Consider the following 16,208-nt stretch of genomic DNA (forward strand, 5'->3'; position numbering starts at 1 on the left):
ACAAAAAGATTCTAAGATTTATACGAAAATGCTAAACCTCAAATAGCCAAAATAATTTGAAGATGAAAACAAAGTTGGATGACTCATATTGCCTGATTTCAAGCCTTACTGTGAAAGTACGTTAATCAACACAATGAACGTTGGTGTAAGAATAGACTGTTGTATCAGTGGAACACAATGGAATATCCCAAAATAAACCTGCATGTATATGGCCAATTGGTTTTTAACAAAGATGTCCAGGTAATTGGATGGGGAGAGATGTTCTTTTCAAAACTGATGCTGGAACATTTGGACAGCCATATGAAAAAATAATGAATCTCAACTTAAATACAGCACCATATACAAAAAGCCATGCATGATGGATCATAGACCTGTGTAAAGCATAAAGCCATAAAATTTTTGGAATAAAGCCTAGTGGAAACCTTGTTGACCTTGAGTTCAGGAAAGAAGTTTCAGGTAAGACACAAATCATAAGGGAAAAAATATTTCTTGAAACACACTGTTTAAAAAAACTGAAAAAAATGAAAACACAAGACACAGACTGGGAGAAAAATACTTGCCACGTGTGTATCTGATAAAGGACACGAATCCAGAATCTGTAAACTCAATAATCTGACATCAAAGAATCCAATTAAAAAACAGATTTGCATGTACACTGTACAGAAAAAGGGATTTGTATGTCAAATAAGCACATTGAAATGCAAATAAAAACCACAGGGAGGTGCCACCAACACACCCACTTGAATGGATTAACAAAACAGACAAGGATGTGAAGCAAGTGGAACCCCAGCCCATGGCTGCGGGAAGCACCAGTGGTTCCCCCACTTTGGAAACAGTTTGGAGTCTCCTTGGTACTCAGCCGAGAGAAATGAGAGCACATGTCAGCACAAACGCCTGTGCATGAATATATGTGGAAGCTCCTTTCACAGATGACAAAAACTGGACAAGCAGAAATATTTGGTGAAAGGGTAGCCAAAGTGTGGGATGTCCTACAGGAGACTGCCTCTCAGCGATAAAAAATGACAAACTGTTAATATATGAAGCAGCATGAATGAGTCTCTAAAACATGTTACGTCAGTGAAGCCAGGCACACAAGACCATGTGGTCTGTAATTTCCTTCATATGACCTTTTAGAGAAAGCAAAACTACTGAAAGAAATAATTAGCCGTGGTTACAAGAGGCAGGGGGTTGGGGGAGATAACCGACTGCAAAGGGCAGGCACAAAGAGCTGTTTGGAAGTGATGAAAGTTCTATGTGTTGCTGGTTAGGTGGGTTTCACAAATGTGTGTATATATATGTGTGTGTGTGTGTGTGTTTAACCAACTATATATAAGTGTGTGTATATCTATATATAGAGAGAGACAAAACTCATTGAACTACACATCTGCAGAGTGGATTTTACTATTTGTAAATACCTCCATAAAAAAATAAAAACCAACAAAATGCATTAAGCTTCAATTAGAATCACAACTACTATTGTAAAATACATGAAATAATTCTGTTTATATATATTGCTGTTGATTAAATGTGTGTGTATTTATGCTTTATGATAACATTTTGGGAAGTACATTTAAAACATTCTACTGAAGTGTTAGAATACAAATTAAACATTTAGATCGTGCTTATGTTTTAAGAATTCGGCTCTCTTTCGGCAGCAGTGTTTATGGTAGAACAAAAAATTGAGTAGGTTTTATTTATTTTTGCTTTGAGCTGTAAAGAAGTAATAGAACTTATTGTTTGTAACTGCAGTCCTTAAGCATGTCGTTCTTTTTTTATCATTTCATTACAAACTCTACTGCCTATGATTCTATAATGTATTTTAAATCCTACATGAATAATATTTTAATTAATTGTAGAATTTTGCCTTCATTAATTTGCAATTCATTTTCGCACTTAAATACTTTGCTTAGTTCAGTCTTGCGTTTCAACCTTAGCATCTAAATTGCTGTTTGATTTGTCTGTTAAATCATATAAACACTCAAACATTTTCTTCTCAAGTTGAAATGAGCACATGTTTCTTGTAAAGGCGAAATGAAACCAAGAGCTAATAGGAAAGTTTGCAGATTTCCCACCGATTTTTTTTTCTCTGCAGTGTCCAGACTCTTCCTTATCCCAATCAAATAACTTCCAATAACCACACTGCTCAGGTGTAGTAATTTTTGATTACCAAGGTTGGAAGACTAACTGTAGTATTAATTGTTTTCCTGTAGCAGGCCCCTGGTGTTGCCAATTGCCAAGCAAGACAGTTTGTTGGAAAAAGACATTATGTTCAAAGATGCAGCAAAAGGTCTATGCAAGCGACAGTCTCAGGACAGCACTCCGGAAAATGCCACCGTGAATGGCCCCATCAAACCCGAGCAGGTAGTCACGCCCGCATGGCACATGTGCTAGTTCTGTTTTGTTACATCATGCTTGGAAGCCCAGCTTCTCAGAGACAAATACCTACTAATTTCCATTCAAAGAAAAATTAATGAATGCAAATGTTAATATTTGGTTTAAAATTCCCATATATAAATTGTCATGGTGTTGTAAGGACCATTAACAAACATAACCGCTATCGTGTTTTCCAAGGATTTGAATGTTACAGTCTTGATTTATGTACCAGGAATGCAAGTTCAGCCAGTATGTTAATTCCTGAATATTTCCTGTTCTGTCATTAGTCATCATTGTGATTATGATGTAGACTGTGTTTTTTGTTTCTTACAAATAGCAACTACTTGACATAACAAGGAGAAAGACAAACCAATCACTTATCCGTAAAAGCAGCAATGGTGGTGTAGTGAGTGTGTGTGTGTGTGTGTGTGTATGTGTGTGTGCCCCAGTGTGCAAATGATGGGAGATCACATTGAGGAGCTTGGGGTTGTAGACAGTAATACATTTGTTGTTATCATTGCGATAGAAATAAGTGACTTCTACATGTTTCATGTTTTATAAACTTTATAAATTTATAAAGCAGAATAATTTTATGTGTCAGAGTAATCCTTGAAAATATTTTGTTTCACTGTATCTAAGTTTGAATATTTTAAAGACAATTTAGCTCCATTTCCTAAAGATCCTCCTTTCAAAAGTCTTTAATTTTATTAATGTTTGTTATTTAAAAATAACAAATCATGTCTGTAATCTTGAAACACCTTTCAGTTTTAGTAGGCGCACCTATCAGATAGGGCGGCCTTAACAAAAACCACAAACTGGGCGGGTTAAAGAGCACAGATTCTTTCCTCACGGTTCCCGAGACTGGCCGTCCAAGGCCAGGGTGCTGGCTGATTGGGTCTCTGGTGAAGGCCTTCTTCCTGGCTTGCAGGCGTCTGTTTTCTCCCTGTGTCCTCATGTGGTAGAGAGAGAGAGAAAACAACCTGGTGTCTCTCATGAGGACACTAATCCTATGGGATCAGGGCCCCACCCTCATAACCTCAGTTAACCTTGTAACCTCCTAAAAGCTCCATCTCCAAATAGTGTCCCATGTTGGTGAGAGCCTCAGCAGAGGACTTTGGTGTGGGCGCAGGTCAGTCGGCAGCAGTAGGCAGATGGAGTGTCAGGTAAAATTTAAGGCAAAGCTTTTTCTTAACTTTTTTAAGTGTCCTATGAGCTTTCTGTAGCCTTAAATACACATGACCAAGGGAAAGGGGCCAATCTGAAAAGGCTGCATGCTGTATGATTCTGCTGTTGGACACTCTGGGAGAGGCAAAACTATGGAGACAGTCAGAAGATTGGAGGTTGCCAGGGGTTGGGGTGGGGGGAGGAATTTGTGGAGCAGAGTTTTTAGGGCAGTGAACCCTGTGTGGCACTACAGGGGCAGACACACGGTGCTGTACATCTGTCCGAATCCACAGAATGGACAGCACCGAGAGTGACCCCGGTGTAAACTGTGGGCTTTGGGTGCTGATGTGTCAGCGTAGGATCCTTGACTGTAACAAGTGTACCATTCTGGGGGGGGGGGTGTTGACCCTGGGGAAGGCTGAGCGGGACCACAGGTCGCTGGGAAATTTCTGTACCTTCCTCTCAATTTCGCTGTGAATCTAAAACAGCTCTAAAAAAATAGAATATTTTTTTAAAAATGAGAGGCCATTCCCAGCATAATGTCGACTGTAATCCTTACAGGGTGACTTTTCGGTTGTTAAAGTGAGCTGTTTACCGTTGTGTCCTAGAGAATGAAGGCAGCTGTAATCATGGCCTGTCGCTCTGGTGTTAAACAGGGAGGGGTGACTGTTCAGGGTTTGTGTGCGAATGTGATGGGGTAACATTTACCCGCATCCCCCACTGTACGCATCGCACGGTCCTTCATTCTTGGTCGTCAGATGCAAGGATTCTCACCAGGACTGTCCACCAACTGGATTCCTCACTCACGCTTCAGAGGAGGACTTTAGAAAAGGGTTGTCAAAACGATAAAGGTCTGATTAACACATTAAAGAGAACCACACTGCGTAGAATTTAAGTGGAAACAAAACCCGCAGCATCTCTCCCTCCAGATTTTTAGAAAATGTAGATCTTATCAAATGGTAACTATATACATTAATATTCAAGACGATTTAAACTTTTTTTTGGGTTCTGATAATCATCTGAATTCACATTCGCTTTATAATATCTCTGAGAAGGTAGAACTTTTCTTAAGTGGCTTAAAAACGTGCGGGACGCTCTTCCTTCTCGCTCTGTGGCCGTCCTGTCCGCCCACGCCCTCCCCTGCCCCATCGTCTTCCATTCTCTCTCTCATCTGCTAACTTCTTTTCTCTCTCCCTTCCTCCCTCTCCCCTTTCCTTTCACAATATATTTATTTAAATTTGGTTCCAGCTTGTGACTCAGGGCAAATTTTGATTCCATGTAGTGAAGCCGTGCTTTCCTGGGAGTCTCACAGCTGTGCCCTGTCAGGTCTGCCCCGGGGCGCCCCGACGCCGAGCTTCCTCGCCTCCCTGGGCCCCGGCTGTGAGATGGGGACCCAGTGCCGACCTCATCGGGTTGTCACGAAGATGCCGAGAGCTAAGGCTACCAGGTGACCGCACAGCTGCCACGAGCAAGCCAGGAGCTCGTCAGACACACGGACTGTCTCCATTGCTGTCCGTAGAGACTGACTGTTCTGCCAGAGTGGTTGAGTCCCCTCCTCGCTAATTTATCAGCTCTTAATTCACGTCATTGCTGTCAACACAGTGATTGGGTTTTCTTTTACTCAGTGTAAGTGTAGATTATTTTAAAAATTATAATAATACAAAATAATACTTTCAAAGCTTACAAATACTTTCCTTCATGTTACCTTCATCCTCAGAGTATCTCTGTGAGCAAGTTACTACCTTCACTACCTACCTGACACTCAGGTTTCAGACCGAGTGTTTAAGCTGACCACACGTAAACTCGAGACAGTTAAGCATACCACCTAGCATCACGAAATATTCTTTCGCTCGATGTCCAGTGCTCTTTGGGGGCCACCCCAGCAAGCTCTTGGTTCGTTTTCCAGAGCCCTGCTGACCTGTGGCAGCTCTGGACACAGGAGACAAGTTTGTATTTCGTGGCTGCGCGTGCAGTACAGGGGTTTTGAGTATCGGTGACGGTTCTCTTTCTGTAGTCCACGGAGGTACCAATATCCAGGTTCAAAAAAGTGTAACTGCAGCCAAGCCAAGGACCTGATAAACTGCTCTAGGTAAGCACCATCTAACCGAATAAGAAGCAGGTGAGGACAATCATGCTGTCCAGGCACGGGGGTGGGCTTCTGCTTTGGGAAGCGTAGTGGTCTGTCAGCTCATCACCCCTTTCCCGGTTAGCCCCGTCCCCGTCATCTCTTGTTTGTCTAATTTCCTTTCCTCTTCATTCACGCAGGCCTGGCTCTTGCCTCCTTGACAGCCTCTTCCCAGGGTCTTCCTCCTCTCAGCCCACTTGTCAGACTTTCTTGCCCACAGAATTCCTAGTTTCTGGACATGTACTGCTAATGTCCCAGAGAGAGAAACCACAGTCAAACAAAACAGAACCACACAGTCAATCTGACAGCCCTCAAAGCAGTGTTGACAAGTGGCGACAAGGAACCAGGGACTTCAGAGTATTTCCAGAATGTAAATTCCCTTTGGATCTTGAAACATTTCTCAGAATGTTTCTTCTAATTGCTCTCTGCTTTTCTATCCTGAATTACGTCTGTTTTGTGTTCTAGATCTCTGTGTTTGGAAATAAATATATACGTAGAAATGTGTATGTGTATATGGAGATTTGTCTTTCTCCAGAGCTGTAATGATCAGTCCTAGAGGAGATGGTAATTTTTTTACACATGTATCCTGTCTCCATTTTGACTGTCATAAATGTCTGGGAGACACTGGCCGTACACACTGCGGAGCCCGCAACTCTAACATAAAAATACTCACAGACATATTTTTATTTCTTTTTCTGCTTGCTATTAGCTGTCACAATGCTTTCGGCATCTTCCTAAGAATGTGTCCCTTGGGAAGCCTTGTTAAGACTGGTGATCAAAGTGTCATTCCTGATCGTTTTGAGTCTTGACATGATAACTAGATGGAATTCTTCCCTTGATCTCCTCTGACACTGCGTCTTCACATCTCATTCCTACACGCAGGCTGGGGAGTCGTCACATTTTTACTGTCAGTCTCTTTCTCTCTGTGACCCATGCAACGGCTGTGACTGTAGAGGAAAAACCCGCAAGAATTCCAAGGAGATGCTCCCACAGCCCTTCAGGCCTGTTGGAACACGTGTGGAACTTCTGGTTGTGCTAGACATGCTTTAAAAAAAATGTGCACACAGAAGCTTGCATTGAGCTCACCAGAGTTGCGGTTAAAGAGGAATTTGATTCTCTTAACGTGGACCGTTACTCCTGAAGGAAACAAATCCTGCTCGTGGTCTTCTCCTTTGCTGTGGGAGTTAGATGTGTGCACTAACTTGCTACAGATGGTTGTCTATGTATATAAAACCAAACATTGCCCATTTCTGACTCGTGACTAATCGATTTTCATCTAATTAAAACATGTAAACTCATCTTTTTATTTGAAATATTGTCCAGTTTTTCAACTCTGCCACTCAGTATTAAATTGAGTTGGAGAGCAGTTTTTTTCTTTATGACAGAATTATCTTCATCTCCAGCCACCTTAAGAGTCATGTAGAGCAGAATAAAAATCACAAGGAAAGAGTCTAGAGTCTCCTTTTAAAATCCAGCCCCCGCCTCCACGCAAAAACTACGCAGAAACTGAAGTCTAGACACAGCGCTTCCTTCTCATGCCAGTATTGGTGGTGGGTGTCTGCCTTTAGCTTTGGAAACACTGCAAACGTGAGCTTCCCAACAGCTGGTCTTACAAAGGACTCAGCACAGTTCAGAACTGTCTAAATTCCAGGTCAGGCCTAGGAAGAGCCAATGCTCTGATTTCAGAATTTATGACTTGGAGAAACAGGGCCACACGAGGGGTGTGTGTTGGTGCTTGTGTGAGGGTGTGCGAACGCTTGCGGGTACACAACAGAGTCTCATCTGAACACACTTCTCTGTGGCTGTTGAATTTTTTTGTTCCTCGTAAGTGAACCATTCCATCTTTTAATAACAGTTTCAAACTCCTGTGGTCTTTAAACTTTTGACATGTAATTGAAAATGGAACTCCCAACTGTGAAGAAAGTTGGTTGGAAAGCAATTAGAATTGATTTTACCTGTTTTCCCTCCCAGATCAAGCTGATGCCTCCGGCTCCAAATGATGACCTGGCAACGCTCAGCGAGCTCACAGACGGCAGCCTGCTTTATGAAATTCAGAAGCGCTTTGGGAACAATCAGATCTACGTAAGTGCCCTGGAAATTGCCTATTGCACTGCTTTTGTCTTGCTGAATAATTTCACCCTTCAGTGCTGCGAATATTACAAAGAAAGGGCTCAGTGTTACTTCCGGTCATGCTGACAGCGTCAGGTGGATTTCGCAGAGTTTGGGTCATTTCTTCTGATTCACTTATAAAGCAATTTCAGCAAAGATCCAAATTTCGGAGATGCTAAGGGAAGGTTAATACCCCAAGGGCAGACAACGTTCCTGTTGCCATGTTTGCTGGGGAAGAAGACCTTGCTAGAATCGTCAGGATCTGCAAATCACTTATAAAAATGCTTGTTTCACCTGCTTTAACTCAGCCTCCTAGATCCAGAGACAGAAGTTAAGGAGGAAAAGCTAAGCATATGCGGAGGACTGCCTTTCTGTTTGCATGAAAAAGAAATTATCAGGAAATGTCTTTCTCTGTAAAGTAAATAATTTATACACACATCTCTGACAATAGGATACAAATACATGACTCAGATGACAAACAGCATGGAGAATTGACTTGCTGTGGTTCAATTCTGGTTTATATGTGTTATTTCTTTCAATATGTGTATCAATTTAGGCACCACGCAATCTCAAACTCTCTTCGCTCTCCATCTCTGTCTCACTGACTTTGTGAAACTCAGAGCAATTCAATCAGGGTGTCTATAGAGAAGTCTGATTATGCACATGCCTGCTAGCCCTTTTTGATAACTCCCTTTTTTCCTACTCTACTGAGAAACTGATTAAGTAATTTTCATGTAAATGTGAGGTCTGAGATTTCTTTACAAGTAATAAATTGTCAGGTGCTGATTAACCTATGAAAATTCAATGCGGCATCTTAATGCTTGGATAAATTGCCTGCCACGGTAAATACACTTAAAATTAAATACTTCTGTCAGAATTAATGGAATTGAGTCATCGGCATAAAGTGGTGAAACCTGATTACTCTGGGCTCTGTTACTGCCCTGCTACTTGTGTGTTATTTTTGTTCCATTTTCTCTCCCAGCGTTGTGTTGATGATTCTTCTTTTTAGATTCTTATTTACATTATCAGAAGACCACTGCTTGCATTATTTGTGTTCCTTTATTTCCTTCATGCTTTTCAAGGGGCTTTACTCCCAAACATGATTTAATCTACTGCTCTGCAGCCCAGGGGCCACCATCCATTGAGTGAATTGAATGATTTATGCATTGGGTAGCACCCCATCCAGCTGGTAGAGGGGGCTCCAAAGGGCTACAGAAGGGGAAGGTTTTTAAAGGCAAGACAAGGGAGTCATGAACCAAAAAAGGTTGTTTTCAGTTTAGGTAAGCTCCCTACGGCGGATGGAGAGGGCCCACGTGACAGGTTACCTCACTGGCACTGATCAGAAGATTGCAGACTGACCGGTCAAGACCACATTTCTGGGGGAGCTGAGAGCCTCAGTTAGGTCAGGTGTTACGTCCCTGTTGATGGCATGGCCCAGTGCACGTGACTCTATTTTGGGCCCGTGGTTTTGCTTTAAACAGTGTAAATTTGTCACTGTGTGAGGCATGATTGCCTTCTCTGTGGACCTGAAATATTGAAGAGCTAACCCACCTAGATCAATTTTGTAATGAGTTCTCCAAGTTATGGTATTTGAATTTGCCTTTAATGGATAGACAAGCAATTTAAACATCATTGATTGAATTATAAGTGATTCCCACGGAGTATCCTGTGGACCGTTGGATAATGCAGAATTTTTATTACCCATCTGCAGTGAGAGTGAGCGTTTAGACTCTTAAAGCGATTTGATGGTTTAATTTCTGTCTGTTGAATCACATGAGTCAAGCTGTGTATGTCTTTGTCTTTTCCAATTTCATCTTTCCAAGAATTCATTTTTATTGTTTTGCAAAAGTATTAGACCATGATGAATTGGAAATAAAAGTGTCCCTTCCCCGCAAATCAAAACCACTGGTTTAGGCGATGTTTCAGCATTAAAATAGTCAAATTTGATTGTCTGATGTCGACAGGCCCCTCCCAGCATGCCCCTCCCTTCTCAGTGGCGACCCGCCTTCAGCTTTCAGGCCAAGGGGACTGTAAGAGTGTTGATGCCTGTTTTCCTTCCATATCCCACGCATAATTCTCCTGCAAACCTCATCAGCGCTGCCTTCAGGACATTGACAGAATTCCACCTCTGCTGCTGCCATCGGGGCCATCAGAGTGAAGATGCCACATTTCAGCTGGATTAATTGTTTAAAAGGGTTTTTACCTTTTCGCTCTGTAGTCCTGTAGTCTTGATTTGTTATGTAAAACGGTCTTTCAGAACAATCCGTGAGTTGCTCTTTTACCTGAGTGTATAGCCTTCCATGTGGGTATCAGACGGGGAAGTTTCCCACAGGCTGTAGAAGCGGGAACTTCCCAAACCACCAGGCAGAAAATGAGCTGCAGGTAATGTGACATTCTGTTGCCAGGAAATGCACAGAATAAACATCATTATTAATATTCAAATACTATTTTTATAAATTATTTTTATCACAAAATGTATTTTCAAAGACAGTCTTGAATTCCTTCAATAATTAGGCCAAAATTAAAAAAAATTATATCTCAATGAAAAAAATGTAATTTAGTGTATTTTTATTTTAAAGTTCCTGATCTTTCTTAATTAGCAGATTTCTCAGCTCTCCCTCAAACTACTTTCTATCTTTATTTCTCATCTCTGGAATTTAAGACTAATTTTCAGCTGTTTCACTAATACGGTCTCCCTCTGGCGCAATTATTCCACTTTTATTTCCTTCTTCCTTTACTTGGCTGTAAAATGCTGGCCAGTTCTTCTTTTAAGTGAATGTCGTGATGAATTATGACATATAAAGAGAGGAATACATGGCTCATTAGTGTATTGCTTTATGAATTCTTATTTGGTGAACACACCTGTGTAACCAGCAGCTTCCTAAAGAAAAGCAACATAAGCTCCTTCCCCAGTTTACCCACACCATTACAAAGGATGCTGGCACATACAACTGTGCGTACGTTTGTTTAGTTTGATGTAAAAGGAATCACCGGTGTATTCTTGTTTGTGTCTGCCGTCTTTCAGCGTCACTACGTTTCTCATACCCTCCACACAGTTGTCTGAGGCAGCAGTTACCCATTTTTATTTCTGTACAGGGAGCTACTGCATGAATATATCGCATTTTATGTATTTACAGTTGAGTAGTCTCTGAGTTGTTTTCACTTTTTGGTTATTATGAACAATGCTGTTATAGACCGTGTTTTGCCTTTAGGGGGCACACATATTCAGCAGCTCTGTGGGGTCGCCCACAGAAGTCTTTTTGTGAGGCTCTCCCCTGGGGCTGGGTCAGCATCGCACAGTACGTTTCTGCTCAGATGCAGCCACAGAGCGTTTCAGAGCGGCCACGTGCCCAGCACGGACCTGTGGGTTTCCACATTCCGACCAACGCTTGGTGTTACCAGTATTATTTATTTTATTAATTTTTAAAAAAAATTCTAACCATTCTGGCAACTGTGCCGTGACATCTCATTGTGGTATTAGCATATGTTTCCCTGATAACCGCACACACTGCTATGTCGTCTCCAGGTGATGACTTTCATGTTTCTCTCTTAAATCTTGATAGATTCTTTACTTTTCTTCTTGCATTATTCCAAGGTATCAGACTGTTAGAAGAAGATGACTGGGCGTGGCAGTGACAGGCGTTCCTGTCCCATTTCTGGTCCCAGGGAGGAGCTTTCAGGGTCTCATCATTAAGCGAGTTGTCAGCAGTAGCCATGCCAGAGTCATGCTGGTGTCATCACTTTTTATTAGATAAAGGAGGGTCCATTATATTAATAGTTTTAAAGTTATCATTATTTTTAATCACGAGTTGAAATTTAATGTTATTAATTTTTATCGGCATTTATTGAGATGATCGTATAACTTTTGATGTTGACTTCTTTTCTTTTTTGTCTCTTCATTTTTTTAAATTGAAGCAGCATTAGTTACAATGTGTCACTTTCTTGTGTACAGCACAACGTCCCAGTCATGCATACATACATATATTCATTTTCATTAAAGGTTATTGCAAGATATTGAATATAGTTCACTGTGCTGTACAGAAGGTTTTTTTTAAATCTGTTTTTATATATAGTGACTAACATTTGCAAATATGAAACTTCTTGATATTAAAAATTGTTAAGAGTTGATTTTCTAATATGAAGCCAACCTAGAATTAACTAGAATAAAGCCTATTTGTTGAAATAGATTATCTGTTGAATGTAACACTGGATTAAACTTGTCACTATCTTACTTAGGATTTTTACACGTATTTTAAAGAAAGAGAACAGCCTTTGATTTTCTTCTTTTTCAATAAACTAGTTAGGTTTTTAACATCAAGTTTATGCAGGCCTCTTAAAATGAAGTGAATCATGCTCCCTGTTCTGCCATTTTCTGGTATAATTTGTGTAACATTTGTTTATTTGTACATCAACGTTGGGATCTTTTCTTTGCGGAAAGGTTTTTAGACATAGATTCAATTTCTTTTACAGAAAAACAAAACTAGATACGCTTCCTAAGTCTAATTGCATTTATTTGGTAAGGTGGTGGCCTGTTAGCCACAGCATCTAAATATCCAAACTGGTGGCTAAGATCTGGCTCCTCCTCTCCTCTCCGCCTGCCTTCACGCCAGCAGCGTCTGCAGGGATGTCGTACTTCTGGTGTCGGTAGCTGGTGCGCTCCCTCAGGTCCTCCGCTCCCTCAGTCCCTCCGTCCATCTTGTTAGGATTCTATCCATTTTGTTAGAGTTTTCAAAAGATTGCCTTTTGGCTCTTGTTTTTCATCCCGTGCCTTTTGCTTACAATTCCATTATTTTCTGTTCTTTCACTGGAGATTTCTTTGTGCGTGATTCCCTGGAGTTTGAGGAGCTCCTGGAAAGGGCCACTCCGAACTTTGTCTTTCTCTCTTCCTTCCCAACACGCCCGCTTGAGGCAATCATTTTCATGCCAGATATACCTTTAGTAGTATCTCACAGGTTATGGCACGTTGCAGTCGAAAGAATTTTCTCAGTTGCATTGTGAGCTCTCTATTTTTTTTGGCTCATAGGTTATTTGCAGGTGTGGAAGTTGTATTTGGTGATCTTCTAGCTATCCATTACTAATATCTCTCATAATTCTCCTGTGATCAGAGAAGATGCTCTGTGTGACTCCAATCCTTTAAATGTAATGAAACTGGTCTCTATTCAGTTTAAAGGAACCTGTGTTGTGCATTCTTGGTAATAGTGTTGTATTTAAGGCAATTAGTCCACCTGGTAATTATTTATTTCAAATTTTTGTCTGCTTGTTCCGTTAGTTACTAAGAAAAAGGTGCTAAGATCCCCCACTATCGTTGTGAATTCGTGTTTTCTCCTTATAGTTTCTTTTTGCTTCACCTATTTTATGCTAGATTTTAGGCTTTCAGAAATTTACAATTGCTATAACTTCCTGAAGGATTTATCATTTTATTGTTATGAAATGTCCCCTTTTGTCACTGGTCTGCTTCTTACCTTAAAGTCTGTATTTTATTATTACTAAGTAACAACATAGAACTCAGTCCATTTACTCCTCCACTGTATTTTGTGTATGTTTAAATTTTGTGTGTTTTTATTCAATCATTTCTCACCAAGCCCCTTTAAGATAAGAAATTCTTCGATTCCAGGCATTTCACCAGTTGTGTGCAATGGAACCTACCTTTTAGTTTAGTTTTATTTGAGTTCGACTTTTCTATTTACTTACAAACTTTTAAAAGTGTGTTGTTTACTTATTCTCAATATTTTGCACAGTGATTTTTAAATTATATACTTTTTAACTCTAATGGTGCAATTTGTATGATTCAAGAACTATTTATTTCCTTTCCTTTTAACAGACTTTTATTGGGGACATCCTCCTGCTTGTCAATCCATTCAAGGAGATTCCAATGTATTCCACCATGGTGAGTGTAAAATTTAAAATATCATTTAATAATGTAGAGTCACACTCACTAGACATACCTATTTGTATCCCACATGAAAAAGATGTACAGGAAGAGGGAACTCCGAAAGGTCATTTGTTTGATTATCATGAGACAGTTTCATTGAGACACTCAAGATTCATTACCACATCGAACGTCTAGTGGAACTTTTAGTGTAAGGAGAATCCGTAACCCCACATGGGTCTGAAGGCACAGAGCAGGCCCGTGTGATGAACCCCACGTACGTGTAGACCCAGGCATGCCCTGGGGTTCTTGTGTCTCACTTTGTTTATAGCATCTAATGAAATCCTCAGTAGGACTGTACAAAACAGATTGAGTTCAAAAGCGTTTGGTCAAAATTAGATCAAGGTTGGACTTGAGGAAAAGTGAAATAGTGTTAGTGCAAGTTTTCCAAAACCAAAACCAAAACAAAAAGAAAACAGGAATTTTTCATGCAGGAAAATAAAGGTGGGCTGAACCGTCCTAGCTGCTTTATGAATTATAATGCAGACACCACTGTCAGTCAAGTAGTTAAATAGTTACTTTTCCTTCTGGAATAATTAGAAATACAAAAAGGTCAAGTACAATAGACAGTTGTGTGTCTACCACCCATGTATGTCTCATATCTCTAAAAAATTTAAATGAAAAGAATGCCTTTTTTTTTTTCACATACACGCCTGAGATCAGGATGTAGCTTTAAAGAGGTGATACCAAGCCATCGTGTCCCAGTTTAGCTGTAATGCTATTTTCTGGTGGTACAGGAAATAAAGGTGTGTTTCAGTTCCACGGTGTCTGAGGTTAAAGGACACTCCATGCTGTCAACACAGACTGGGTTCCACTTCAGCCTGTTGCTTCGCACAAACAATGCCAACCACTCTCCCGAAGTTATCCTTCCACCCATCTTCTGTGTGCTCACCGTATACACGTGACATACACATGCAATGACAACTGTATAAACCATTGTTTTCTCTTTTAATTTACTCAGGGGCTGTATTAGCTCTATTCTTCTACAACAACAACAAAAAATTTCATTAATCCTTGTGCTTCCAAAAATTTTCCATAATAAAAGGTTCCAGCCTAGGTGCCTTATTCTAAATGCCCTGTAGTATTTTATTGTATTAACACACAGCTATGCTTATCCATCAGTACCTATTACAGAATTATTGCCTTGCTTTCTGCTCTGACAGTGAGTGCTAAGGATTGTTTTGTGTGCTTCTTGGCTCACGTTTGTGAATTTCTACAGAGAGATCCCTAGTCAAACCTACCTCCCTAAGTTTAGGAGAAACTGCCAAATTACCCTTCCAGTGGCTTTGAACACTGCGTATTATGCATGAGTTTTCCAGCGTGGGAGAAAACTTCATTTTGAACTCAGACTCCACCGCTAACCAGCCCTGTGACCTTGGAGGGTTTCTTCGCATCAGTTTCCTTCTCTGTAAACAGGAGCCGCATTCTCATGCCCAAGTCTTAGGTTTCTGGGAGAATTGGATGGATGAGTGAGCGTAAAATGCTGAGAGGAGCAGCAAGCATGTAGCAAGTGAGGCCATTACCATCATTAACAAACTGTTATTGACGAAGTTAGCAGTGGTTTATGTGTGCTGTATCGCCTTCAGGTTTGAAACGGCATTTCCCTGGTCACCAGAGAGTTTTGTCACCTTTTTTTCGTGTGTATTGGCCTTTCTTTTCCATTTCCATTTTTTGCCCAATTTTCCACGTCATTTCCAGTTTTTCGTATTGATTTGTAAGAGTCTTTTCTAAAATGCTGACAATTTATTGATCATATGCACAGCTGACTCTCCTCTTTGCCTTCCCCTGATTTTTAAAAATTTTAGGTGTGGTGTTTGTAAGGGTTGAACAGGAGCCCTTAGCTGTAATGTTGTGCAGTCTTTCGCAGTATAATTCACGTCTGTGACCCTATTCCCTTACCCCGCAATCATGAGAGTGCTCTTCTATACACTTGTCTACGTGTGTTAAGCTTTGTTGTTCATATCTGGGACTTGAATTCACCTGCAGTTTATTTTTACACAGGGCAGGAGACACACAGCATGTTTGTTCCCTTTACAGATCACCAGTTTTCTCCACAGCCTCCTTGACACGTAACAGTCTGCCCGGTGGCCGCCCAAATCTCGCCATGTGTGGTCCTGAGTTGAGTCCTGTAGTCTGTCCCAGTGGCCCCTCTCTCTGTCTCTGCACCATATCCACAGTGTCGGATGACCCTGGTGTCCTGATGATTTTATTGGGCCATAATGCACACAGGAAAGTGCTCATCTCCAGTGTGCAAATCAGCACTGTGCCGTGAGCCCGAGGGCAGAGCATCCGCCGCCTCCGGACCCCACGCTCACTCCTGTCCACTCACTGCCCCTTTGCCCAGAGCACCACCAGCCTCACTTCTAACAGCGCAGACTGGTTTCCTCTATTTTTTGCTCCGTGTAAATGGGATCTTGTGACGCGTTCTCCTGTGTCGCTGAGTCTACTCAGGGTGATATTTGTGAGTTTCACCCAACTCTCTCTTTTTGCTGTAGACCATTGATTCTA

General features: G+C 41.0%; 1 protein-coding gene across 1 annotated transcript in view; it reads left to right on the forward strand.

The window, feature by feature from the left end:
- The window catches only part of MYO16 (myosin XVI), a 437,386-nt gene that overhangs the window by 183,327 nt on the left and 237,851 nt on the right, over positions 1 to 16,208 (forward strand). Inside the window, exons 10-12 of the mRNA XM_074378522.1 lie at positions 2,211 to 2,361; positions 7,634 to 7,744; positions 13,593 to 13,658. Coding sequence (XP_074234623.1) covers positions 2,211 to 2,361; positions 7,634 to 7,744; positions 13,593 to 13,658 — 328 coding nt within the window. The remainder of the gene's footprint in view (positions 1 to 2,210; positions 2,362 to 7,633; positions 7,745 to 13,592; positions 13,659 to 16,208) is intronic.

This window comes from Camelus bactrianus, chromosome 14 (assembly GCF_048773025.1).
Source record: "Camelus bactrianus isolate YW-2024 breed Bactrian camel chromosome 14, ASM4877302v1, whole genome shotgun sequence".
Classification (NCBI taxonomy): domain Eukaryota; kingdom Metazoa; phylum Chordata; class Mammalia; order Artiodactyla; family Camelidae; genus Camelus; species Camelus bactrianus.